We start from the raw sequence: 24,721 nt of genomic DNA, 5'->3' as shown, positions 1-24,721 counted from the left end.
TGTCTTCCCATAGTAAGCTTCCTGGCTTCTTGTATCAGCATCACGGTGGCTGCGACCGCCCGCAGACATGGAGGCCACCCGGCACTTATGTTGTCAAGTTGTTTGGAAAAGTAGCCCACCGGCCTTTTCCAACTTCCCAGACGCTGGGTCAGGACTCCTAGTGCTAGGCGTAGCCTTTCATGTACAAAGAGCTGAAAATCTTTAGACAGATCAGGTAACCCTAGTGCTGGAGCAGTCCTCAGTTCCTCTTTCTGTTTTAGGAAGGCTTCCTTCTGTGGCTTGCCTCAGGTGAATGGCTGCGTCTTCTGAGCTTCGTACAGGGGTTTCGCAATCAGTCCATAGTCCATGATCCACAAGCGACACCATCTTGCCATCCCGAGGAAGACTCGCAGCTCATGTAAGTTCTGGGGCTCTGGAATAGGACAGATAGCTTGGATACCTTGGTTAGTACCTAGTTTTCATTGCCCTTGTGAAATTTCACATCCCAGGTAGATCACAGTCTGCTGGGCAATTTGTGCCTTTCCTCTGAATACTTTGTAACCTCCCATTCCCAGTGAATTCAAAATCTCAATGGTTACCTTTATCCAGGTTGCTTTTTCCTCTGTAGCTATTAGTATATCATCAACGTACTGCAACAATAGGTATTGGTCTCTTGGTACTTGCCCATTTTCGGTCCAAATTTCCAGCTCCTTTGCCAGTTGGTTTCCAAATAAGGTCGGACTGTTCTTATAACCTTGTGGTAGCTGTGTCCAGGAGAGCTGGGTCTTTCTTCTGTTCCCTGGGTTTTCCCACTCAAAGACAAACAGTTTCCTACTTTCTTTGTCAAGGGGAATGCAGAAAAAGGCATCTTTTAAATCAATTACAGTAAACCATTTATATATCTCCTTTACGGATGTTAGCAATGTGTAGGGATTTGTTACCACTGGATAAATGTCTTCTGTTATTTTAATTATTGCTCTCAAATCCTGCACTAATCTATATTCACCATTTGGTTTCTTTACTGGAAATATTGGTGTGTTAAATTCTGATTCACATTCTTCTAAAATTTGGTACTTCAAGAATTTCTCAATAGTCTTTACTATTCCTTGCCGTGCTTCTGGTTTTCTGGGATACTGTTTGATTTGTACAGCCCTTGCCCCTTCCTTTAACTCTACATGCACTGGTTGTGCCAATTTAGATTTCCCTGGTATATCCGTTTCCCATACAGAAGGAATCACTGCATCATCTACCTCGCTAGGGATAGAGGGAACTGCTTTTTCTTTGATCATTAAAATCTGTCCCGTCTTTGATTCAGGTATTTTCATTACAAGTTCCCCGTTTTCAAAGGTTATTACCGCATCAAGTTTCGCCAGCAGATCCCTCCCTAAAAGCGGAATCGGACACTCAGGTACATATAGGAATTCATGCGTTAAAGTCTTGTTCCCAAAGCACAAATCTAGGGGTTGCAAGAATGGCCGATTTTCCTCCTTCCCTGTAGCCCCAACTATTGTTGTTTGCTTATTTCCAATTTTTCCTTGTAGATCATTCCGCTACAGAGTAGGTAGCTCCAGTATCCACTAGAAATTTGACTTCCTTATGCCCTAGCTGTATAGTTCTGAGAGGTTCTTTAACCTGTTTTACGGGTTCCACGTCTAGTCAGCTGTTATATTCACCTAACACCATTGCCTTGGCAATGTTTTCCTGCTGGAACCGATTGCCCTGGTGAAACCGGTTGTTTGGCTTGTTTGGGCACTCTCTCTTCCAATGCCCCTCCTGCTTGCAATACGCACATTGATTTAGGCTTAACCCTTGCATAATTGGTCCTCTACCACGACTACCTCTGCCACGTCCCCTGAAATTTGGGTTACCTTTTCCTTGTATTACTGCCAAAAGATTTTGCTGTTGCCTTTTACTAGCTTCTCTTTCGCGATTATTATATACCTTCCAGGCTACCTCAAGTAGCTTATCCAGATTCCTTAATTCCTCCCCTTCTAATTTTTGCAATTTCTTCTGAATATCGTCTTGTGATTGTCCCAAGAATATGAGAGCGAGCTGAGCCTTTGCTTGTTCTGTGTCTATTTGGAGATCTGTATATTTCCTTGCTGCCTCCTTAAGCCTCTCCAAAAACGCAGTGGGAGATTCTTTCTTTTCCTGCCGAACCTCATATAGTTTAGACCAATTTCTGGCTTTGGGCACAGCATTCTGAACTCCTATTTGGATCCACTCCTGATATTTCTGTAGTCTCCTCATATCACAAAGTAAATTAGGATCCCATTTTGGATCCTCAGTTGGGAAATTGAGATCTAAATTTCCTGTTACGAGCCTGTTTCTGATATCCTCCCTTGCCCTTTCTTTGGCTGCTTTAAGTACCATCTCTTTCTTGGTGGAATCCATTAATGTATCTAATAGTACTTGTATATCATCCCAGTCAGGATTCTGAGTTTTCATGATCATTTTTACTACCCGTGCCACCTTATCAGGGTTTTCTCTATAAGTTCCAGCTGACTGTTTCCAAATAATTAAATCTGCAGGAGAAAAGGGCACTTTTACAAACACTGGCCCTTCTGCTCCTACACCTTGTGGCAAGGGGGCAATCACAGTCCGTTTTTGTCTGCCTACGTCTTTTCTTTCCACAACCGGGGCAAGCTCTGACCGGCTTCGGGTTCTGTGGGCTACCGGGGTTACTGATTTATTACCATTGCTATTCTTTTCACTTGCATCCCTCCCCCTCCTTTCCATCACAGTTAGGTTTTGCTCATCTTCCAAGGAAGAGGGATCAGGTGACGATGGGAGAGGAGAAAAAAGAGGGAAAGGTGTACTAGATGAGACAGGCTCAGGATTGGGTGAGGTATGGAAAGGCAGTGGGATAGGGACAGATGAAACAGCTGGGGTAGGGCTGGGCTCCCTTGGTCTTATTGGAGCTACCTGTAGATCAATATCTGCATAATTTTCCCTGCTCAGACTTTCTTTCAACGCCAAGTGTTTTAGACAACGTTTCTCCCAAACCCCGCACTTACTACTTGCAGACGCTCTAACCACCATTAATCCACATTCATCTTGCCATTCTGGCTTTTCCCATAAATAGAAAAACAAATCAACATACGGAACCTCATCCCATTTTCCTTCTTTCTTACAAAATGACATTAACCGTGAAATGGTGCTATATTGCAAAGTGCCGTATTTTGGCCATTTTTCACCATTCTCCAAGGTATATTCTGGCCACCATGTATTACAATAATCAATCAACTTAGCTTTACGTAATTCTTCCCCAAAATTACCCTGTTTCCAATGTGCTAATAAGCACCCCAAAGGAGAAGTTTGTGGAATAGAGGCATTGCTGCCCAAAATTCCTTTGAGTTTCTCCATCCAAAATACCAAAGCCGAACCAGCAACGCTTTCGCGATTGTCTTACGGAACGGTGCCTAGGCAATACCACCAGGAATTCCTTAGCCCAACCAAGCGTAGCTTTCGCTGCGTCTTACTGGCAGGCACCGAAACCAAAATAAAAGCCCCTTACCTTTCTCCCGGGGACGTTGTGAGCGGCAGAGGCGGTCGCGGCCGATGGGCTCCCCGAGAATCCCTCGGTGCCAGCTGGAGCGTGATCGAGTCGCGAACTCACTCAGCAGCACTCACAGGGTCCCACGTGGGTCGCCAAAAATGTTAGTGTTCAGGAGCACATAATCACGAGAAATGATTATATACAGGTGCTTTTATTGAAGAGCTCTGGGTGTCGGGGTAAAGACCCAAATCTGACTCTGACATAGGTTTGGGATGGATATGCTTTTATATTCTATCGTTATATAACTTTCATGTTAATTATTAAACTTACATTGTTCTATAGTATACATAGATTTCAGCCAAGCATGGCCACCTTAGACTAGGAACGTACAGTTTCTCATTGTTCTTCTTATGATTATAGAATAATTATTTTAATCACTAAACAATCATTTCAGCTAGCAATTATACTACTTACGCAGGTAAAACACAAGGCTTAACATTTCAGAGTTTATCTTAGCATTTTCCAGGGCGCCACTATCAATGCAACCTTTCCTCAACCTTCAGGTGTCTTTCCAGCCAGCTCTCTAGCCAAAATCCCTTAAAAATTAATCTCCTAAAAATGCAACTGAAACGGAAGAAAAGCTTCAGCCCTGTAAAGAAAAAAGTGTGGAAGTCATGATATAAAGTCATGGCATTTGGCACAGATCTTGTTTCAGAGATTGACCATCCCATGCACCACCTGGAGCCCATGAACACTGCTCAGTCCCTCAGAAACAGCTGAGCTAAAACCACCTAGGATTAACTCCAGATTTGGCAGCACTGGGTGCCCTGCTCTGTTCTTCCTGCACAGCACCCCAATGGTTCCTAAAGGAGCTTCTAGACAATTCTCACCATTCAGGCTTGCAAGTTACAAAAATCAGATGGAAGAGAACATCCTATCTTAATACAAATTTGTATATTTCTCACTTAGCAACAAGGTGATCTGAGAAGCCGGATTGGCACATGACAAACATACTTACTGACCACCTTGGAAAGGCAATTATAGTAAGTATGGATAATTAAAAAACTTCAAAAAATAGATTAAGATTTTATGGACAGCATGTGAAAAACAGAACAGCAGCAGTTCTTGCTGAATAGTATCAGTAAATATACTGCTAACAACTTCTTCAACTCTAGGTGCAGCTGGGAATCTGCACCGAGTGACCATGAATACTAAAGCTATGAAATAAAATGAGGTTTGGAACATAATGTAAGGATCTGCTGTTTAAATGTGGCCTATTCACTGTGGCCGTGGTGCTCTTCCTTTCTCAGCTGTTTGACAGTGTACCAGTCTTTATATTTGGGGTTTAAAACCCACAGATGGACAGAACACTTCCTCTCACACACTCAGAAACTACTTTGTTGTCATGTGTGCCTACTGTGTGCCTCCCTTCTACCCAGGAGTTATACTTGTGGCTTTGCATTCCCAAAGACACAGGGTTTCTTCTGTCCTGTTAGGATGGTGATTTTTGTGAATGTACAGGGACAGACACATTGATTGAACAAACACACCACAAATGGACATAAAGGCTGTGCCAGAGCAAAAGAAGGGAAGGCGTAAGAAATGTCAGACAGAAGTGGCAGTATGGTTGCTGCAATTAGCTGTTACTAATTGCCACAGCTGGTGATTTTCACAAGTTATGGAAAATGCAGAAAAGGGGGTGGCCAGGTAGTGCAGATGACACTGCTTGAGATCCACAGGTGTGCAAAAGCAAGTGAACCCAGGGGTGAGGAGGAAGAAGAAGACACCTACAAAGGGTCAACACCTGCAGCAGGAGCTTGGGCTGTGCCTGTGAGAGCCCCCTGGGTGCTGTGGGATGTGGGAGCTGGGCACCAGTTAAAGGGGGAGTTGGAGTGGGGCAGTCTGTTTGTTTTTGGTCATGAGGAGAGCTCTCCTGGCTTCCAGGATTCCCACATTGTTCCTTTGTATCCTGCTTGCCATGTACCTTGGCAAAAAAGCCACTTCCCTCCCGGGGTGCCCTGAGCCCTTCCCCAGCTGTGGGAGGCTGGGGGTGCACACTCTGCATGTCTGCAGATCTTCTCTCTTGGTGCTGGGCCAACAAGGTGCAGGGAGCACCACCAGCCTTTGCTGCCCCCTCTGCCTCTGTGCGCGTCTGTCCTGCCAGCACTGCATCCTCCTGCAGCCCCTGGACTGGGCATTTGCCAGGAAGGGTTGAAGGACACACAGTCACAGCCCAGAAGAGTTTGTGAAAGAGCCTTAAGCCTCAGGTCCAGCACAGACACCTGAAAAGTTTCACACCTGAAGCCATTTAGGTGGCAGAAAGAACCTGGGCATGTTTCTGGCTTCTCGCGTGTGACTTGACCTCTCGGAATGAGCCTCTGTCAGATCAGTGAAAGAACAGGAAGTTCAAAAAAAATCAAAGCAACATTTATTTATAACAATTCACAAAGCAATAAAACAGAGAGAGATTTTCTGTCCTCTTTTGTGAGATGTCAAGCCACCTCACAGATGTAGTTTGAGGGATGCTCTGCTGCCTACAAGCGATTTCCAGTTAAAGAAAGCAGAAAGAGTCTCTAGGAAGGACAACTGACCATGCTCTTCTGAAAGAAGAAGGAAACAAGCATATAAAATAGTCTGACACCTATGGTACATTCTGTATTCATCATTTCTTACTGATTTCAGTTCATTTTTCCCATTCCTACCTCAGTATTCAGTTTTGATAAGCACTGAGGAGGTACCATGGTCTGTCTGGACCGGGAAGATTGTGGGGGGGGATTTTTTCTGCCTGTTTCATTAAATAGTGATTTTCAGTCTGGCAAACATTCTGAATGCCCCTTGTTTCTCTCCCTTCACTGTGAAGGGAGCAGATTACACAACAGTAAGTTAGAAGGTGATTATTACTCTGTATGCTGACAAACTCATTTTGTTTGACTTTCTTTTGGGTTTTAAAGGCAAACTGTGCCTTCCATGGCTCTTATAAATCTGTGTGTTTTATCCTTCCAATCTGACTCTGTTTCATGAGCTGTAGCCAAAACTCCACTCTGCGTTCTTTCAGTTTCTCTGCTGCCTTTTGCTCCAGGTCTATTGCCAGGTATTTTTCCTCCAGGTCATACTGAGGCCAATGGACCAAGCCCTCTCCGTTGGGATTTCTGGAAATAACAGAAGGAAAAGTTACCTCTCCATTTGCCATCCATTGCTCTCTGACTGCTCATGTTCAGGGCATTTCAGAAAACCGACAGGTGAGCCCAGATGATGTGATTTTGGAACATGAATAAACCGACAGTATTGTTTGAAAATGCTCATCAGTGGAACAGCAAAAGTGTAAAAGTTGCCATTCATTTTAGATCTAAAATTCCATTGCAGATGGAGTAACTGCCCTTAGATTTTTTTCTTCCTCATTTCTGATGATTTTTTTTAAAAAAGACAATTAAGAAGAGAAATTGCTGCAAGATTTATCTTAAATTCTTTCAAATTTCTAGGGAGCACCATATAAGAACTGCTTCAGGCAGGTAAGTATGTTCTGGGCAGCACAGACTGAACTTGAGCTGTAATCAGCACTGTGATTCTCACCCATTTTTAGCAAAGTTGGTCCAGTATCTCATGACAGTTCTGCTAAGTTCATTTTCTTCTTTTGTAGCACCTCCTGCAAAGGGAGAGATGAAAGAGCCACGTTAGAAAGTAAAGAATGAGTATCAGCTCTACCAATTGCAGCACTTCTCCTGGTTGCCCTGAGCTGTTGGAGGTTTTTCTAGGAGAGACCTGCAGATGAATGATGTAATGAAAAGTAGCTGCTACTGAAGACAGAAGATGTTTATGCTCATAATAATGCTTATGACATATAAGGTATGCTTATAATAAGTATAATGTTTAGAATGCTTATAAGAGAGAAATTCTATTCTAAAGCCCTGCAGTAATTGAAATGAATAATGATAAGGTTCTAAAAGGAATATGGAGTAAATATGGGTACATCACCAGCTAAGAATGGCTTTCCAAAGATAAAGGAAATCTCAGCTCCGTGATCTGCTTTTACAAACTCTGGTACCAAACCTTCCGCTGAACTCGGCCGGTGTTGGAATTCGTAAAAGTAGACTGGGTTGCCAGCATCTAGAGGATACAGAAAAGTGCTGGTTTGAGAGCTGAAAATGCTGCTCCAGAGATGATAAACTTTCATGAAAAACCCTTTTGTTTAAATGAAAACACTACCAGTTCTCTGGAGAGTGAAAAGGGCTGCACACTGTCCACTCCAGCCCCAGACAGAATTCTACAGCTGTTCTGAAGCTGCTGGGTTACCTCTGTGGTATCTGGCCATTTCCACAGATGAGGTGACAAAGTAGACATCTCCCATTGCATCCAGGAGGCCATCTCGGACCTGAGCAGGGCTTTCTGCATCCCCCATGTACTCCTGGTACACTCTGTCAACAACTTCAGATGTAAGGCCCTGAAAGAGCAATCACAACTATTATAATGTTGATGATTATTAGAAGGAGCAACAGCAGTGGGTGAGTGTGGCCTCTGCACATCCCTGGCTAATCCTCACCAACAGCTTTCAGAGAAAACCCTCAGCTGTGTCAGAGTGTGGCTCAGAGCTCAGACTGGAGTTACACAGCTGTGGATACAGGTGGTCTTGGGGAAAAGAGGGGTGCAAGATCAAAGGATCAACCAGCTTTAGATAAGCAGCAGTCAGTGATGCTGACTGTTCTCTCTTCTGTGGAAACACCTTCACAACAGCACAGAAATCCTGCTGGATTTCATAAAATCCATGGATTGCTGTAGATGACCAGAACTTGTTCAGAACAAACCTGGGTTCTGCATTTCCAAGTTCATGGTGGATGTTTGTGTCATTGAATGATCCTTGCAAGTACTGGCCCTGCTTCTAGAGTCCTTAATTCTTACCTCATAATCTGTACTTTTCTATGGAGCAGTTTCAGGAGAGCACAAAGGCACCAGAGAGCCAAGAGCTTTGTAAGTTCCAGGGAAGCAAAACCTCGAGACATCTGAACAAAGGTGTCAGTGCACCCCAAACTCTCGGGCTTTCCTTTCCAGTGCCCAGCTACTGCTTTAGGAGGTTGTGTCCCATAGGTCTCCTGCCAGACCTGCTGGTATCTGCACATCTTGCATAACCTGGGGGGATCTAAAATGTCCCAAGAGACCTTGTTTAGGTACCTGCATCACTCCTGGATTCCCACAGAGCTCCTTTTGAAGAAGAGGGGCATTTAGGCAGGAAATGTAGAGAGTATTTCCTGTCACTGGAGGTAACAGGAGTGCAGCACATCTGTGCCTGTTTCTGCCCCAATTCAGGGAGCTGTCCAGCACAATGGCATTTCCCTGTGAAATGTGTCCCTCCAGGGGAAAAGACAGCCAGCCCAGCCAAGCAGCAGCACTGGGTTATTCTGAAACTGGTCTCTTACCTTATTGAATACTGCTAAGTTGCTCTGTAAAACTTGACGTGCAACATCTTTATCCAGACCATCCACAAAAGGAGGATATTTCATCATCTGTGTGATACAGAGCATCACACTTAGTAAAACAGCCTCTATTTACAAAATGATGGTTAAATAACAGCAGTATAATTCTCTTACCATAGGAAGTCCCCATCCAAATTCACAGTTATTTAATCCTATGATGTATGGGACCGCATTGATGGATTTTTCAGAGAGCAATTCCCTGGGACTCTTTGGAAAAAATGCGCCATCTGCACATGTACTGATGAAAAAGACATCCTGAACAAAAACAGAAAATAGAAAAAGAAAGCTTCATTAAAACATAGGATTTGTCTCAAAAAGAAATTCAGATTTTTATTGCAGTTCCAAAGTGAATCCAAATGAAAATACAACAAATGGTATCCAAGCCATCTTAACATTTCTCTGACTGATTTTCTGCACTATGCAGGAGGTTCTGTGAAGATTAACATTATATTTCTAATGTTTGTGAAGCAGAAGTCATTATATTGAAATTACACCTTTTTTTATTCAATATGGCCATGGTTGTGTGGGACAGTGGGGAAAAAAAATTTCTGCATTGAAGTTTCAAAGGCACATAGGTATGGTGATTTGAACTTTTCAGTAGGACATAATATATGATTTCATTTTCAGGTTCTCCAGCATCTTCTGTGCCATTTTGTTTTCCTTGCCCTGGTGGAGCATGACAGCAAAGCACAGGTAGGTCCAAGTGCATGCAGAATGGAAGGGAAGGAACCTGTTTGCACTTTTTAGGTAAGAATTCACTGCAGAGCTGCAGTGCTGTCATGTCCTGGAAAAGTCAAGAACATCAGATTTTACATCCACTTCAGGTTCTCCTAATAGTACAGCCCACAAAGAGTATGCTCTGGGATGAAAAGGTCTGAGGGGTCATATAAGTGCAAGAAGAATCATTTCACCTACCATTTTCAGTGTTATCTCTAGTAGTTCTTCTTCTGTTTTTCCTCTCAAGCATTCAACCATTGCAGCTGAACTGGATTTTTCACAGCCAGAGACAGCAGCAATTTTCTGCAAGCAGTGAGAACAAACAGGTTTGGACACGTTTCCTCTGTCTGGCTCTACGAGACACCGAGTCCAGCAGGAGCAGCCAAAGCTCCTGCCCAAAGGATGCTGGAGCCTGGCTTGTCCCAGCTCCACAGGGAGGCCACTGGAAGCCCTCACAATCCCTCACACCACGGGCTGGGCAGAAGGGGAAAACCTCTGCCTCCAAGAGTTTTTGGTACAGAAATATTCTAAGACAATGCTGCTAAATAAGGGGCTGGGCTGAGAAGGCTGGGTGACATAAAGGAGTTAGAGAATAAACCATCTGCAGGGCAACAGAGAGCACATTCTACCACTCTTGGAGAAGTCTTCTTGGCTGGAGCAAGAGCTGTCAGTAGAGAGAGCTGTCTCTTTTATGTCCCAGCTTCCAGGTTCTGGAAACTGTTCCATCCAGTTGAAGAGAAAAGAAAGAGGTGGAAGCCTGTAGTTCTCAAATTAAAAAACCGGAATAGAGTCTTGTTTATTTACACACTACAGGCATCAAGCAGGAGGGGAAGAGAAGAGTACTCAGAGTCTGATACTGTTTTCACACCAAAAAGTATAAGTTCAATTTTTTTGAAGACACTACATGTTACAATACTACTTGACATTCATTCTTCTCTCTTTGTGGATATTTGGGTGTTTGAAAGCAACACATCATTACAACATGTACTATCTGCACACAGAAATTCTGTCTTTAAAGACTGCTTTGATTCGCAAGAAATGTGAATTCATATGATTCAATATTTTGGACTGAACAGTTTAAGATATGCAGAACTATGTGGAAAAGGGAATTAAAATTACCACAAGTACTCACTTGTGCATCCTCCTTAGGCTGCTCAGTGAAGAAGCCCATGGCTACATTGCCACTCTCTGAAATGGCCTTGTGGAACAAGCCCTTGGCCAGGGGAGATAAGACCTGTGAGAAAGCAAGGACAAGCATGACAAGCACTGTGTTCTCCCCAGGGATTTTGCATTTCAGTATCAGCAGCGGCCATTGGGAGCATTTTGAAAGCCCCTGTGCCAAGAGTGTCCTTGTGTAGCCTCTGACCACAGTCCAGCTGTGCAAAGTGCTTTGGCAGCGCCCTCAGGGATGGGAGTTCAGGGCCTTCCCTCCCCCTGCACTTTGCTCCCAGTGCCTCCCAGCACCACTCTGCAGGGCAGGTACACATGGAATGTGCCCAAGGCAGTCTGGCTCTGCTGCAGAAGGGCAGGAAAGAGCTTTTGGCCAGAGGAAGCAGGGATGTGTGTGCCAGGTACAAGGAAGCCTGGCTGGGCTGCATGGGAGGGACTGGAGAAGGGGAGAGTCACAGCCAATGTGCTCCGTGTTGGAGTAAAGATTTTACACAATCACAGGGTCACAAACTGCAGGGCTGCATCAGCTACCAGAACTATTCACCTCAATCACTTTGCACAAGTGGCTGTCAAAGCAAACAGGAAATGGGCAAGAGTCTACAACTCCTCCTAAAGGACTCTGCTCATGAGATTAGACTTTGAGGGTTTTTTACATTGAAAAAAACCAGAACCCAAACCAATGAGAATATAATTCAACAGCTGAGTGATACCATTCTGTTAATTAACTACAACATTTGAGTATGAAAATTGCACATTTTTATCATTCAAAATCTGTGCTGTGTTGCCTTGTTGTGTTATCACAGACCCAGGTGACGTGTCACTGTAACACCGGCCCTTTTCTCTCGCTGACTTCCCATGCAGATACTGAAAGTGGATGGAGGGGTTTTTCCCCCGAGTAATTCCAATTCAATATTACTGTGAACTTACAAGAGCAGAAACACTGATTCCTCCTGCAGATTCTCCAAAGATAGTGACAGATCCTGGATCTCCTCCAAAATGCATGATATTTTCCTGAATCCACTGAAGAGCCGCCACTTGGTCTAAATATCCCCAGTTACCTCGGGCATGCTCATCACCAGTGCTGCAGGGAGAGAACAGATTTGTCCAAACGCTCAATGCAAGCCAAGAGGCAGAGGAAAATACAGTCTGTGGTGTGAGAAATCATCTGCCATTGCCTACACAGAACTTCCCTCCACCCCTGACAAATGGATGGCTCAGGAATCCCTGAGACTGGAGCAGCAGCCCCACAAGAACACATCTGGAAGCTGCCTTGGCACTGGAAATTGTCCCCAGCGCTTGCAGGTGCAGTTCAGAAAGGTTTCTTTGCATAAGCAACTCTTCTGCACTTCTCTTTACAGAGGCTTTGCACACATTCTTTTGGACGTCACTTAGGAAAAACTGAGATCAACCAACTTACCTAAAATATCCAGCAATACCTAATCTGTACTGAATTGTTACAACCACCACGTTGTCAAAGGCTGCTAATGCTGAGCCATCGTATGATGAAGCGTCTCCAAGAACTAATCCACCTCCATGGATCCACACTAGGACCTGGAGAAAGAAATACAGGATCAATCCAGCACAGGTAAGAGACCCCAGTGACCACAACTAAATATTCCCAAGATAGAACATTTTGTGCTTTTTCGCTCCTGCTTCTTTCAGATGACATTTCACTAATTGTAGAAATCTTTCCAATCTAAGGCCTGCAGGGCTACAAAATGGCACTGCTTTTGTCCAATGCTTACACTGTGTCAGTGCCCTGTGCCTTTGGACACATCATTTAGATTAAATCAAGCACTGCTTAGCTAAAATGCCAACACAATTTTACTTGGACTTTGAGTAAAATAGGATTTTGAGTCTCTTTACTTTCAGCTAATATTTGCTGGGACAAAGCATGGAAGTTTATGATCATTACAAAAGTTCCCTTGCATGTCGCTATGGAACACGAAAGAACACAGGTGCACACTGCTGCTCTGAAGGTGAAGACCAAAAGGGAAGTTTATTTTCTGACTCCAACATTTATAGTTTTCCAAAAGTGACAGTGGATTGGAGGGTGACAGTGCCACCTCTCCAATGACACTGGATAAACCAACAGTCCATCAAATTTCTGCTCCTCCATTAAAGAATGCAAAACAATGCGAATTTACAGAAACTTTGTGAGAAAGTTCTCTACAAGAATGTCAACATCAGAAGGCTTAGAAAATCTTAAAAAATCAGGGTGACACCTGCATGTCTGCTCGTGGCAGAGGTTGAAGTTTTCCTGTCAGATAATTTTGCTCAAGATGTTATAAGGATTTTGCTTACAGGCAGCTTCTCCTTTTTTCCTGTAGAAACAGGTGTGTACACGTTTAGGTACAGGCAATCCTCAGACACTTGCAGGGCAACTTTCTCTTTTCTGTTGGTAATTGCATTTGAAATAAATTGTCCTAGTACTTGGTCCTGTAGACACCTGAATAAATGAAAAAGTAACAGGCAAGAGAATTCACTATAAACCTGAGAGCTGTGAAGAGAAGCTTTTTTGTACTTCCACATCAAAGTGCCAACCAGACCCTGATTTGCAGCACACTTTTAGATTGGCATGTGAAATACAGATGAAAATACAAATGAATCATTTCATATCTCCATTATCTTTTTATGTTGCAATGGTAGACATCAGCCTTGAGACACTAAACAAGGGCAGTAGGACAACGGGAGTGAGACATTTACAAGGTAGATTGGAATTGCTGTGCATTTCTTATGTGCCCTTTTAAGCACTTGACTCAGGCGTTTCCCCCTCCCCTAATGTTGCATTCCAACATTTCCTCAGCTCCTTTCTGTCCGTGCTCCAAAGGTTTACAGTGATTGGTGAGTGATGGCCAAGTGCTCCTGAGGCAGAGCATTGTCTGTACGTGCTGCTCCATCTCAGCTCATCACTGATGCCCGTCAAACAGCAGCTTTAGGTACAGAGAGCAGCTCCCAGAGTGTCTTTAGAAATGCATCCCCTGGAAGAGCTGCAGGTGCAAGGAGGGGGCACCAAGGAATTTGTCTTCATGGATGGCCCTGTGTGCACATCAGTGCCATGGAAGTGCCCAGAGTTTAACATCATGAAAGGTTCAGAGGTTTGGTCATTGCCTTACATTGGTGGGTAGGAAGTGGCATCTCTGACACCTTCCCACGGCTCAGGTGGCTGGGGTTCAGAAAACCTCAGAGATCCAACGGGAGGCTTGGCAAAAGGAAGTCCCAAAAAGACATTTACAGTCCTCTCAGCTGTGTCCACTTTGAATTGGAACCCTCGGACTCTGCCGTATTTGGTCTCTGCTTCTGGTTGTTCTGTGGGACAGCAGCACAGAACCACATCATTGGTCTCTTTGTAAGTAATTGCTAGATTTGCTACTTCAAGACACAGCTTTTGTACACTTCAACAAGTAGCTTTTATACATAAGGCTTCAACAACAAACTCTCATCAGCTTTGACATGACACTATCTTAATCTGCTCTTTTACTCTTTTATTTTAATCTTTTTTTTTTTTTACTAATTGAATTACTAGTGTTTCTGCACTTAAATTTTAGATTTCCTAATTTATTCTAACACACTCCCATTATTCCTTTATCAAATCATTAGAGCTGACATTACTTCAGCCTTCATTTTGATTGGTCTGTATGTCCATCTCCTTCAGGTATATAATATGTATTGTCTTACCACACACACTTTTAGTGGTTCCATAGAGATCCTAATTTTTTTTTTGCCCTGTGGTGTTAGATAAAAACCCAATAGATTGCTGTCATAAGAAAAGACAATCAACAGAGAAAATATATTCTAGCCCCTGAAAATATGTACAGCCAAAAGAAAAAGCTTCTAACACACCAAAATATATTCTGGCACAAACAAATCCTGTTAACATTTAAGCAAGACTCATTTTAAGATGTGATTGAAAGTTCTAACATCAAATTACAGATGTTTTATTGTGGCTGCTCAGCATTAGCAGGCAAGATTTTGGGAGGGGGATTTGATTTTGCAATTTGCAAAGAAGGCAATAAGACAAATGACTGAAAGCAGATTAAAATTGGAAATGAATTTTTATCTACTGCAGCTCAGTTTGTGTGCCCAGCTCAGCCCAGGATTTGTGCCCATCCATGCCTGGGTTTTTACCCATCCCTGCCCAGGGTTGGAGCCCATCCCTGCCCAGGCTTTGAGCCCATCCCTGCCCAGGGTTTGTGCCCATCCCTGCCCAGGGTTTGAGCCCATCCCTGCCCACGGTTTGAGCCCATCCCTGCCCAAGGTTTGAGCCCATCCCTGCCCAGGGTTTGTGCCCATCCCTTCCCAGGGTTTGTGCCATCCCTGCCCAGGCTTTGAGCCCTGCTCTCGGCTGGCCCCGGCAGGCAGCTGCAGGTGCCCCCTCGCCCTGCAGGTGCCCTGGGCAGTAGCCCTGGTGTTTACCTGTGGCCACCAGCGCCGTGCCCCCGAGGAAGAGGATGCAGGCCAGCAGCGCCGTGTCCCTCACAGCTGCCATGGTGCCACTGGCACCAAGCCCGCGGGCCGGGCCTTTATAGGCTCGGCCTGGGCCACCTTGCGCAAGGCAAGCCCGGGTGAGGCGAGGGAGCGCTCGGGCTGCGAGCCAGGCCGGGACTGCCGGGCTCGGGCCGGGAGCGGGGAGCCCTCCTGCCCGCGGGGCTCCTGCTGCCTCCGCAGCGCTCCTGTGCCACGGCATTGCCAGAGCCGCGGCCACCGCGGGCTCCGAACGCTTTGCAGACAGCCTGGCACGGCCGGGAGCGGGGTCCCGCTGCTGCAGCACCTCCGGCTGCGGCAGCGGGGGAGGCTTCGCCCAGCCCGCGCTGCACGCACCTGCAGGGCACCTCGGCTCCCCTGGCTCACACTCGCTGCCTTTGGGTCCTGACATCTCCGTGTGCCAAACACAATCTAGCCGAGAGCTAACCAACAGCCCTGCGGGCGGACCTTTACCGAAGTAAAAGCTGAATGAGTTTTACTCTCAGGAAAGCATTTTTCTGACAACATAACCAACACTAGAAAAACGCCAGCTTGTTCTGCAGGGTGCAGGAGGCACCTGTCACTCAGAGCTGTGTGTTCAGGGATGTTTGGAATAGTGTTGCAATGCAGTAACAAAGAAAGAGATGAATGACCAGCTTTTTGTGAAGTGAGACCAAGATTAAAGGGTGGTATTTGGGTGGTAACTCTATTTCTAATGCCTCTGGAAAATCTAGAGGGTTTACTTTGTATCCTTTCACATCTATGAATGAAGAATGATATGAAAAGGAGAGAACAGAATAGCTGAGTAGAGATTTTCTGCTCACATTAACTAAGAGGTTGTGTTGGTTTTATGCAAGTATTAGGCTCTGCCTTTTTTTTTTTTTTTCTGTTTTCTTTTTCCTAACTCAGTAGCTCTTGCCCCAGAAAGGCAGTTTTGCAATTTCAGATCATGTGAGTTCTCAGTTGTCAGAAACAGCATTTCAAAGAATCAGCTGATTGGATGACAGAATGGTTGGAAGAACCCTCAAAGCTCTCCTCATGCCACCTCTGCCATGGGCAGGGGCACCTTCCTGTCCAGGCTGGCCTTGGGCAGTGCCAGGGATGGGTCAGCCACAGCTGCTCTGGGCAGCCCTGGGTGCCAGAGCTTCAGCACCCTCAGAGGGAGGAATTTCTTCTGTCCATCTGATTTAAACCTACCTTAGTTGGTTTGAAGCCATTCCCCCTTGTCCTGTTGCTCCATGCCCCTGGCAAATGCCCCTCTCCCTTTTCCTTGTAGGCTGCCTTGGGCTCCTGCAAGGGGCTCTGAGGTGTCCCTTGCAGGAGGGACCAGCTCTCCAGCCCAGCTCTCTCAGCCTGTCTCCACAGGAGAGCTGCTCCATTTCTCCAGATCTATTCCTGCTCACAGCTCTCTTTACAGCTCACAGTGGCTTACAGGACCCACAGTCTTCAAACTAGTTTAGCACATCTCTTATGCTCCTGTTAATGCTGGGTGCTGTGGCTGTGCACTTTATTCCAAATCTTCCCCTGTGTATGTGCACAGGTGTGATTTACAGCCCTGGAGATAAAGCCCAGTCAGCTTTACCCTGGCTGCTCAAAGGGCAAACTGGTGGCAGGCACTGCAGGTGTCCCCAGGCAGTGCTGGCTGTGTCTCCAGCCTGTGCTGGGTTTCTGGTGGCTCCTGAGCTCTGCCCCAGTGCCCTGCAGGCCCTGCCAGGCTGTGCTGGGTGCAGCTCCTGAGGCTGAGGGCATGGCCAGGGCTCACTGTGCACTCCCAGATGGGGAATGCTGTGAGTCTCAGCTGCTGGGAAAACAAGGAGGACTCTAAACTCACGTTAAATTATACTAAATACACAGAAAAAAGATATGCAAGTTAAGAGAAAATTCCTCTTAGAGGTTGCAAGCAAACATTTTGCTTCTAGTTCTTTGGCTTCTGGTGACTTACAATTACTAACAATGTTTTCAACTATCACAGGGGACTCAAATCCACCAGATTATCTGCTGTATTCCATCAAATCCCTCTTCCTCTACTAACATCTCAAACATTTATGTGGTTCTTAAATTATGATGTTATTGTTTTCACTTTGGATCAATCATAATTATTATTCTACAATTTTATAACGGTCAACAAAAATCAACAGGACCCCCACTGCTGAAGGGTCTTCTGTGCGGATTCTGCAGTTGACAGCAGCTTTAGCTATAAACAAATCCAGTGCTGTCCCCAACCCAGGCACAAGAGGCCAAAAGTCCTCACTGTGACCCCCCCAAAAAGTTAAATATTTTTGGAAGAAAATGTTTTCAGTAACCACGCTCAACAACTGTTTTTCATGCAACCTTTCCTCAACCTTCTGGTGTCTTTCCAGCCAGCTCTCTAGCCAAAATCCCTAAAAACTTAACCTCCTAAAAATGCAACTGAAATGGAAGAAAAGCTTCAGCCCTGTAAAGAAAAAAGTGTGGAAGTCATGATATAAAGTCATGGCATTTGGCACAGATCTTGTTTCAGAGATTAACCATCCCATGCACCACCTGGAGGCCATGAACACTGCTCAGTCCCTCAGAAACAGCTGAGCTAAAACCACCTAGGAGTAACTCCAGATTTGGCAGCACTGGGTGCCCTGCTCTGTTCTTCCTGCACAGCACCCCAATGGTTCCTAAAGGAGCTTCCAGACAATTCTCACCATTCAGGTTAATGAGAGTCCCATTGAAATCCTCAGCCAGCATACAGGAAACCACATAACATAATTCCTTCAGTTTCACCAGGAAATGCATACCTGTTCTCACCTTTCTGACATCATCTGTTCCAAACCAAGACACTCTCTCTGCTGATACTCCTTCAGTAGCTTATCTGCATGATCCATATCAAGGAAACCCATGTAATCTTCCTCATCCACAACATTAATGTAGAAGGGCTGGAACACAGGAGCTGAACCAGCCATTGCCATCACCATGTCCTCACTGGCTGCAGGATGTGTGTCCTGGGCACCTGGGCCATCCATGTCCTCACCGGCTGCAGGATGTGTGTCCTGGGCACCTGGGCCATCCATGTCCTCACCGGCTGCAGGATGTGTGTCCTGGGCACCTGGGCCACTGGCAGGCTCAGACAGGTGGAGCTGCTGGAGCTGGGATGCACGTGTTCTGTGGGGTCGGTGGTCAGAGACAGGGATGAAACACAGAGACACACAGACACAGACACACAACCGCCCCCACACACCCCCCAGAGCTCCATGGGACAAACTCTGTGCTTTATTGTTCAGAGCCTTCTTATACAGGGAGTTCAAAACTCCTGGGCCTTGACAGCTCATGGGTCTGAGTCTCACACAGCCCAGCGCCTGAGCGGTGAGGTGCCTGCAGCCCAAGATGGAACCTGGTAAGTGAAGGTCCCTGTCTATCAACCCAGAGACTCCAATGCCACAATTCTCCCTTTGGGTTATATTCAAAAATGTACTGTGTTCTTTGTTATCTTTCTCGCTGTTTCTAGAGGTGCAGCACTCAGGTCTAGGAGCTTGTAGGGGAGAACTCTGGCAAGCATGTCACAGGCTTAATGCTTACAAGTTACAACTTATCTCTGAAAACAAGAAACTACTCAAACAATTTAACCCTTAAAACTGTTAGGGAAAACCTAACTCCTAGAAAAAACAATCTGTAAACAGAAAAGACAGTTTGTAAACAGGAAAAAATAATTTGTAAACAAATCAAGTCCTTATATGAACTGTCACTTAGGGAGTCCCAGATTTCCATGAGGTAGGTGATCAATTGTTCTGGTTACAGGGCTCTGTGATGGCTGTTGAGGTGTTATCAGGAGGATGCTGCCTGTGGTCCTGAGCAGGATGTGGTGCAGGCTGGACACATCTGGCAGGCGTTCAACGTGTCTTGGTGTCCATTGAAACACATTCATGCCATTACCTTGGGTTTGGGTAGCTGAACATCATAGGATTCTTGTACTGTTATATGACTTATTAAAAGACATGAGAACATGATAATACCTAAGACTTAACAGGAGGTGTAGTGTACATTCACCCCAAACTTTTCTCCCTTTTCTTTGTTTTAATAACTAAAATATGAACCAAACATGGATTTTTCAACAGTATTAATAAGGTACAATTACCTAGGGTTTGCTGTTGCTGAGGGGTTTCTTTTTCACAATGAGGTCTTAAAAGAACCTCTTCCAGATGAGGCTCTCTTGTTTATCTCAAAGGAAAAAGGGTTTCACTTTTGCAAAGTTTGTATGGAGTTATCTAGGTGAAATAGTATATTTTTCCTATACCAGCCGGGCTTATGGCTTGATCAGGGCCAGGAACGTAGTTGGGAAAGGTTTTCCCTAATTAAATTTAAAAAACAAGCCTTTATTACTATCTACTGCAAACATTTTTTAATGTGAACAACTTATGAATAATTAAATATAGGCATTTTAATTTTTCAGTTATTATGGTAACAGTGCAAGCATATAGTTTTCTTCTTGTTAGAAGTTAGAGAATTGCTGCTGACAAGTCAATAGGTGACTTTTAGCTTCTAAAATGATGACTGGTGGCAAATTTTCAGTTAGAAAATTTTGCAACTGAAATTTGCTTATGACATTACTAAATTTGTGGGTTTGTGTTTGCTTTAATAGATCTAGAAGGTTAGAACAAGCAAATTCTCTGAGTTTTCCAGGTTGATCTGGTTTGCATGCTGTTTGCATTGTGCATAGAATTAATAGTAATAAACTTTGTATTATAAATTCTAAGATGTATTTAATAAACAGTATTCCATACTTGAAACAGAGACAGTACCTTCTCAGTAACTGTACCAGAATCAGCTAACAGAGACTTATTAATTTTGGTTTCAGCAAATGTAAAGTGTAATAATATTGTAGTATGAAATGTACGACATATTTAGCAAACAGTTGTGCATTTTTGTAAGTGTTGCGTGACACCTTTATTATAACTGTGATAGCCTTGGTTAACCTAGTTGTGTTATACGAGTCAGTTTCACCTTCAGCACGTGTTATCAGTTTATTAGGGTCTGTAGAGCATGAGACCTTGGTAGAGTTGCAGCAGTGGAAGGCAGGGTGGCAGTGGGGCTCTGCTGAGCTATGTGGGGTAGGCACTCAGCACTGCCTTTGTTGGCGTTGCTTTGGCTGGTGCCGTTACATTTTTTAGTTTGCTTCTTCAGTGCCCACACGCGGGAGCTGCTGGTTTCCCACTGAGCTTGGTGAGAGGGTTGTCCTGCTCTCAGCCATCGAGTGATGGTGTGCCATGTGGTCAGCACCGTTTTTTGGGCAGGTTTGTTTGCTACAGCCCCCATGGTATAACACTCCTGTAATGCTTTTTCCCTCCACCCTTTGCTTGGTGGGCCCCCTGCAAGGGCTCTTCCCACACTCTGGGAAACACAATTGGTGTTTGGAAACATAGAAAGGCTCTGAGAGGCTGTGGGAGTGGCAGGATCAGGGAAGGCTGTTGGCAACAAAGCATCTGTGATGTGTTGCAGCATCTACCAAGCAGCCACCCGGTGCTGCCCTGCCAGCTCCCACACTGCAGACTGCAGGGGACACTCCTCCGCGCTCGGGATGCACAGGGGCGGCTAAGGGCACTAGCCCTTTCCTCGGGAGAGGACGGGTGAAGGAAGGGAGTAGGCAATTCGGAGGGTAATTAGTCCAAAGCTTTATAAGAAACCATGAAAAGCTCCCAGCCTCAGGGGGTTACAACTCCAAAAAAGCCCCGAGACAGCAGGAGCAGTATCTTTTACTCAGGGCTGGTGCCAAAGGAGAGGTTTGACTACCCACCACAGAAGATCAAGGGGGAGTGAACTGGGAGACAATTAACAACTAGAACAACCTTCCAGGAAACTTAGTGGGAGGGATCCGTGATCCTTGACCAATCACTCGACACCCTTCCTGGAAGTTGCTAGAGACGGGAGCAGAGAACAGAGTGACAGACAAGGCACTGGGGAGGGGATTTGAGGACGGGCAAGGAAGTTTCCAGTGAAATGGGTGGAGCAGGGATAGGATTGACATTGGGGAAAGGGAGGTTACTTAGGGTGCAACTACAAACGGGAGAAATCAGGAATGAAACAAATAACACAACACAAGAGCGGTGCTCTCACAGTGTTCTGCAGGGGGATGATGATCCCTTGAGTCTCTTGCTGGCATGGAAGGCTTTAACTCCAGCAGGGGTGGTGCTGAGAGGATAGTGGCCCCACTTGTAGGTATGACAATGGCAGGAGCTCCTGGCGATGTAATTCCCAGATCCGCCCATGGAGGCAGGGTCAGGGGCAAGGCCACGCCTCCAGTGATGCTGGCTTGGGGGCAGGGCCCTGCCCCCCCCCGATGCAGACTGGACTGGGGGTGTAGGTACGTTCCCCCAAGGGAGGCATGGCCATGCTCCATGGAGTTGGGGAATTATCTTTGGGGCCAGGCCACCTGGCCTCAAGAGGAAGTAATCCTGGTGTGCGTGCCGTCACAGAGGTGCTAACATGGCAGCACGGGGCAGCGCCAGAGCGGCCACCGCGTGGTCTGGCCCCACAAAGTGGGGCTGCATGCTCGGCGTGCTATTGCCTAGACCGGTGATGTAGCCTTGGGCGGCCGGAGAGCGACTCAGCTCGGCACAGCAGTCTGGAGTGGGCACCATGGCTTGGTGTTTGCCTCTTCTCCAGGCTGAATTGCACAATCCAGCACGCCACCTGTCCAGGCACCGGCGGCCGCCGCGGTGCGGGCAGTGCGTCGGTTCCCCCGCCTGCCAGACCCCACCACTTTCCAGGGCCATGCCACCAGCTGGAGCACTGCCAGTGCACGCCGAGGTATCGGCTCCGCGCGGGCTCTTGCCACCCGCCGGGATTTGGCTGTCCCTCCAGCCCTCACCACGCCTCTGGGCTTTGTGTAATCTTCCATGTGGTGCCCATTCAGCGCCTCACGGTGCGGCACAGCCACTTTTCTTAGCACGCAGTCCTCACCACGCATCTTGGTTTTTATCCATATTATTAAATTCAATATCAGTTTCCAAGGTCTTAGGATTTTAATTGCATTTCTGTCCCTTTTGTAAGCTGCACCCATTATATATTCACCAGTTTGTGTCCTTGTATGAATATTTGACGCATTCTCTTTGGTAGGTTCCAATCCCCGATTTTTAGTCCATATTATCAAATCTAATAAATTCTCTTTTTCAAAGTCATTTCTTTAGAAAATGGGTCCATACTTGCAATGCTGGATGTTCTTCCATGGAGATGGATCCTCCAATGTTCTCTGGTGGAGTTTTCTTCTATTTAAAAGGGGTATATACAAAGGAAATCCGGATTTTTAGCAGCTTTTCACCACAAAACAGTCCGGCCCACTGTACAAGCTAGGTGGATCTTCACACTTACCTCTTGTTATATCTGGTTATTTGCTGGCCTGACCACTCTCTGCACTCACCTTTTGATTATTTCTTCATCTTCACCACTGGTCTGTCCAGTGGCTCTGCCCGCACACCGGCCTGCCTCTCCCATTGTAGCCACAGGGCCTGGCTGAGTCATATCACGTCGGGGTCACCAGAATTACATTGGAATCCACGTGTTCCATGGGGTCAGTGGGCAAAGAGAGGAATCACACACACAGAAACACGCAGGCACACAAACAGACACACAGACAGGCACACACCCACACCCACACACCTCCCAGAGTTCCATGTGACAAACTCTGTGCTTTATTGTTCAGAGCCTTCTTATACAGGGAGTTCAAAACTCCCGGGTCTAGACAGCTCATGGGTCTGAGTCTCACACAGCCCAGCTCCTGAGCGGTGAGGTGCCTGCAGCCCAAGATGGAACCTGGTAAGTGAAGGTCTCTGTCTATCAGCCCAGGGACTCCAATGCCACAGAGCTGCTGGAGCTGGGAGCCCATTCCACCTGGCTCCTCACAGCTTCCTTTATCCCAAGCAGCTCAAGGGAGGCACATGCAGCTCTGTGAACCTCCCGTGGGGCTGAGATCATTGGAACATGTCCAGCCCCAAACCTTGACAAGGCAATTCTGCTGTCCAGGAAGTTGTGTTTCTAACAGCTGGACATCACTTAGAGCTTGTTGGCCGCTCTGTTTCACGGATTAAATCTCCCTCCTTGTTGATCAGGTTTGCAAGTTCAAAAGATCAGACAGCAAAGAACATCCTATCTTAATACAAATTTGTATATTTCTCACTTAGCAACAAGATGATCTAAAAAGCAGGACTGGCACATGACAAACATACTTACTGACCACCTTGGAAAGGCAATTATAGTAAGTATGGATAATTTAAAAACTTCAAAAAATAGATTAAGATTTTATGGACAGAATGTGAAAAACAGAACAGCAGCAGTTCTTGCTGAATAGTATCAGTAAATATACTGCTAACAACTTCTTCAACTCTAGGTGCAGCTGGGAATCTGCACCGAGTGACCATGAATACTAAAGCTGTGAAATAAAATGAGGTTTGGAACATAATGTAAGGATCTGCTGTTTAAATGTGGCCTATTCACTGTGGCCGTGGTGCTCTTCCTTTCTCAGCTGTTTGACAGTGTACCAGTCTTTATATTTGGGGTTTAAAACCCACAGATGGACAGAACACTTCCTCTCACACACTCAGAAACTACTTTGTTGTCATGTGTGCCTACTGTGTGCCTCCCTTCTACCCAGGAGTTATACTTGTGGCTTTGCATTCCCAAAGACACAGGGTTTCTTCTGTCCTGTTAGGATTGTGATTTTTGTGAATGTACAGGGACAGACACATTGATTGAACAAACACACCACAAATGGACATAAAGGCTGTGCCAGAGCAAAAGAAGGGAAGGCATAATAAATGTCAGACAGAAGTGGCAGTATGGTTGCTGCAATTAGCTGTTACTAATTGCCACAGCTGGTGATTTTCACAAGTTATGGAAAATGCAGAAAAGGGGGTGGCCAGGTAGTGCAGATGACACTGCTCGAGATCCACAGGTGTGCAAAAGCAAGTGAACCCAGGGGTGAGGAGGAAGAAGAATGTCAGAACTCAGGACATTCCTTTGGGAGTCCAGAGTTTCTTGGGACCCTTGCCAGGGGGCTCGGAGACCCTGGCACACAGCCCAGAACACCAGCGTGTTTAATTACGAACCAGGGAACAACTTGTCACCTTTATAGAAAGAGATAAAAGCCACAATAGTGTAAATAGTGTAAGAATAAAATAATTACAGAGTCTAAATGTAAGTTTTAGGATTTTTGGTATAGGGGTTTCTGGTGACAAGATGGAGGGATTTGGGCGTGTCTAGCCTTTCTTCTTCTTCTCTACCTCCATCTTGTCTGGTGATGTTGGCACTTTTAGATTGGTCTAAAGTAGAAACTCACTGTCTAATATAGATGATAGGTATTGGAAAATAACGGTAAATATTGTACACGTAGTTTGTAGTATATAAAGATAACACCGCCCTGGAGGAGGGGGGAGTGCCTCTGGCTGTCCTGCCAAACGGATCTCAGCCA

General features: G+C 45.6%; 1 protein-coding gene and 1 long non-coding RNA gene across 9 annotated transcripts in view; one reads left to right on the top strand and one right to left on the bottom strand.

Moving 5' to 3' along the window:
* Nucleotides 1–24,721, top strand: part of LOC132333052 (uncharacterized) — a 148,848-nt gene that overhangs the window by 65,826 nt on the left and 58,301 nt on the right. For 7 of the 8 annotated variants that reach the window (XR_009488044.1, XR_009488049.1, XR_009488047.1 and 4 more), the window contains 3 exons: nt 7,116–7,321; nt 9,571–9,636; nt 9,908–12,415. This is a non-coding gene — a long non-coding RNA (uncharacterized LOC132333052). Of the gene's footprint in view, nt 1–7,115; nt 7,322–9,570; nt 9,637–9,907; nt 12,416–13,636; nt 14,884–24,721 lie in introns of those variants that run through there. The other variant, XR_009488050.1, reaches the window with a different exon arrangement.
* Nucleotides 5,884–15,406, bottom strand: LOC132333049 (fatty acyl-CoA hydrolase precursor, medium chain-like). The gene is made up of 13 exons (XM_059857783.1): nt 15,247–15,406; nt 13,947–14,139; nt 13,135–13,279; nt 12,248–12,381; nt 11,758–11,911; nt 10,793–10,894; nt 9,859–9,963; nt 9,058–9,198; nt 8,887–8,973; nt 7,769–7,916; nt 7,451–7,582; nt 7,049–7,121; nt 5,884–6,627 (listed from the first exon to the last, which is right to left on the bottom strand). The coding sequence occupies exons 1-13, from the start codon at nt 15,317–15,319 to the stop codon at nt 6,453–6,455; spliced, it is 1,662 nt and encodes a 553-aa protein (XP_059713766.1). The 5' UTR covers nt 15,320–15,406; the 3' UTR covers nt 5,884–6,452.

This window comes from Haemorhous mexicanus, chromosome 12, assembly GCF_027477595.1.
Source record: "Haemorhous mexicanus isolate bHaeMex1 chromosome 12, bHaeMex1.pri, whole genome shotgun sequence".
NCBI lineage: Eukaryota > Metazoa > Chordata > Aves > Passeriformes > Fringillidae > Haemorhous > Haemorhous mexicanus.
Note: the sequence above shows the minus strand (reverse complement) of the source record. Positions and strands in the feature narration are given on the sequence as shown.

Coding starts and splice junctions, on each gene's coding strand:
- LOC132333049 (XM_059857783.1), bottom strand. CDS start 15,319: ATGGCAGCTGTGAGGGACACGGCGCTGCTGGCCTGCATCCTCTTCCTC. Junction 9,964..10,792: donor AGCCTAAGGAGGATGCACAA/GTGAGTACTTGT, acceptor CACTGCTTGCAG/AAAATTGCTGCTGTCTCTGG. Junction 7,917..8,886: donor ACTTAGCAGTATTCAATAAG/GTAAGAGACCAG, acceptor TTGCTCTTTCAG/GGCCTTACATCTGAAGTTGT.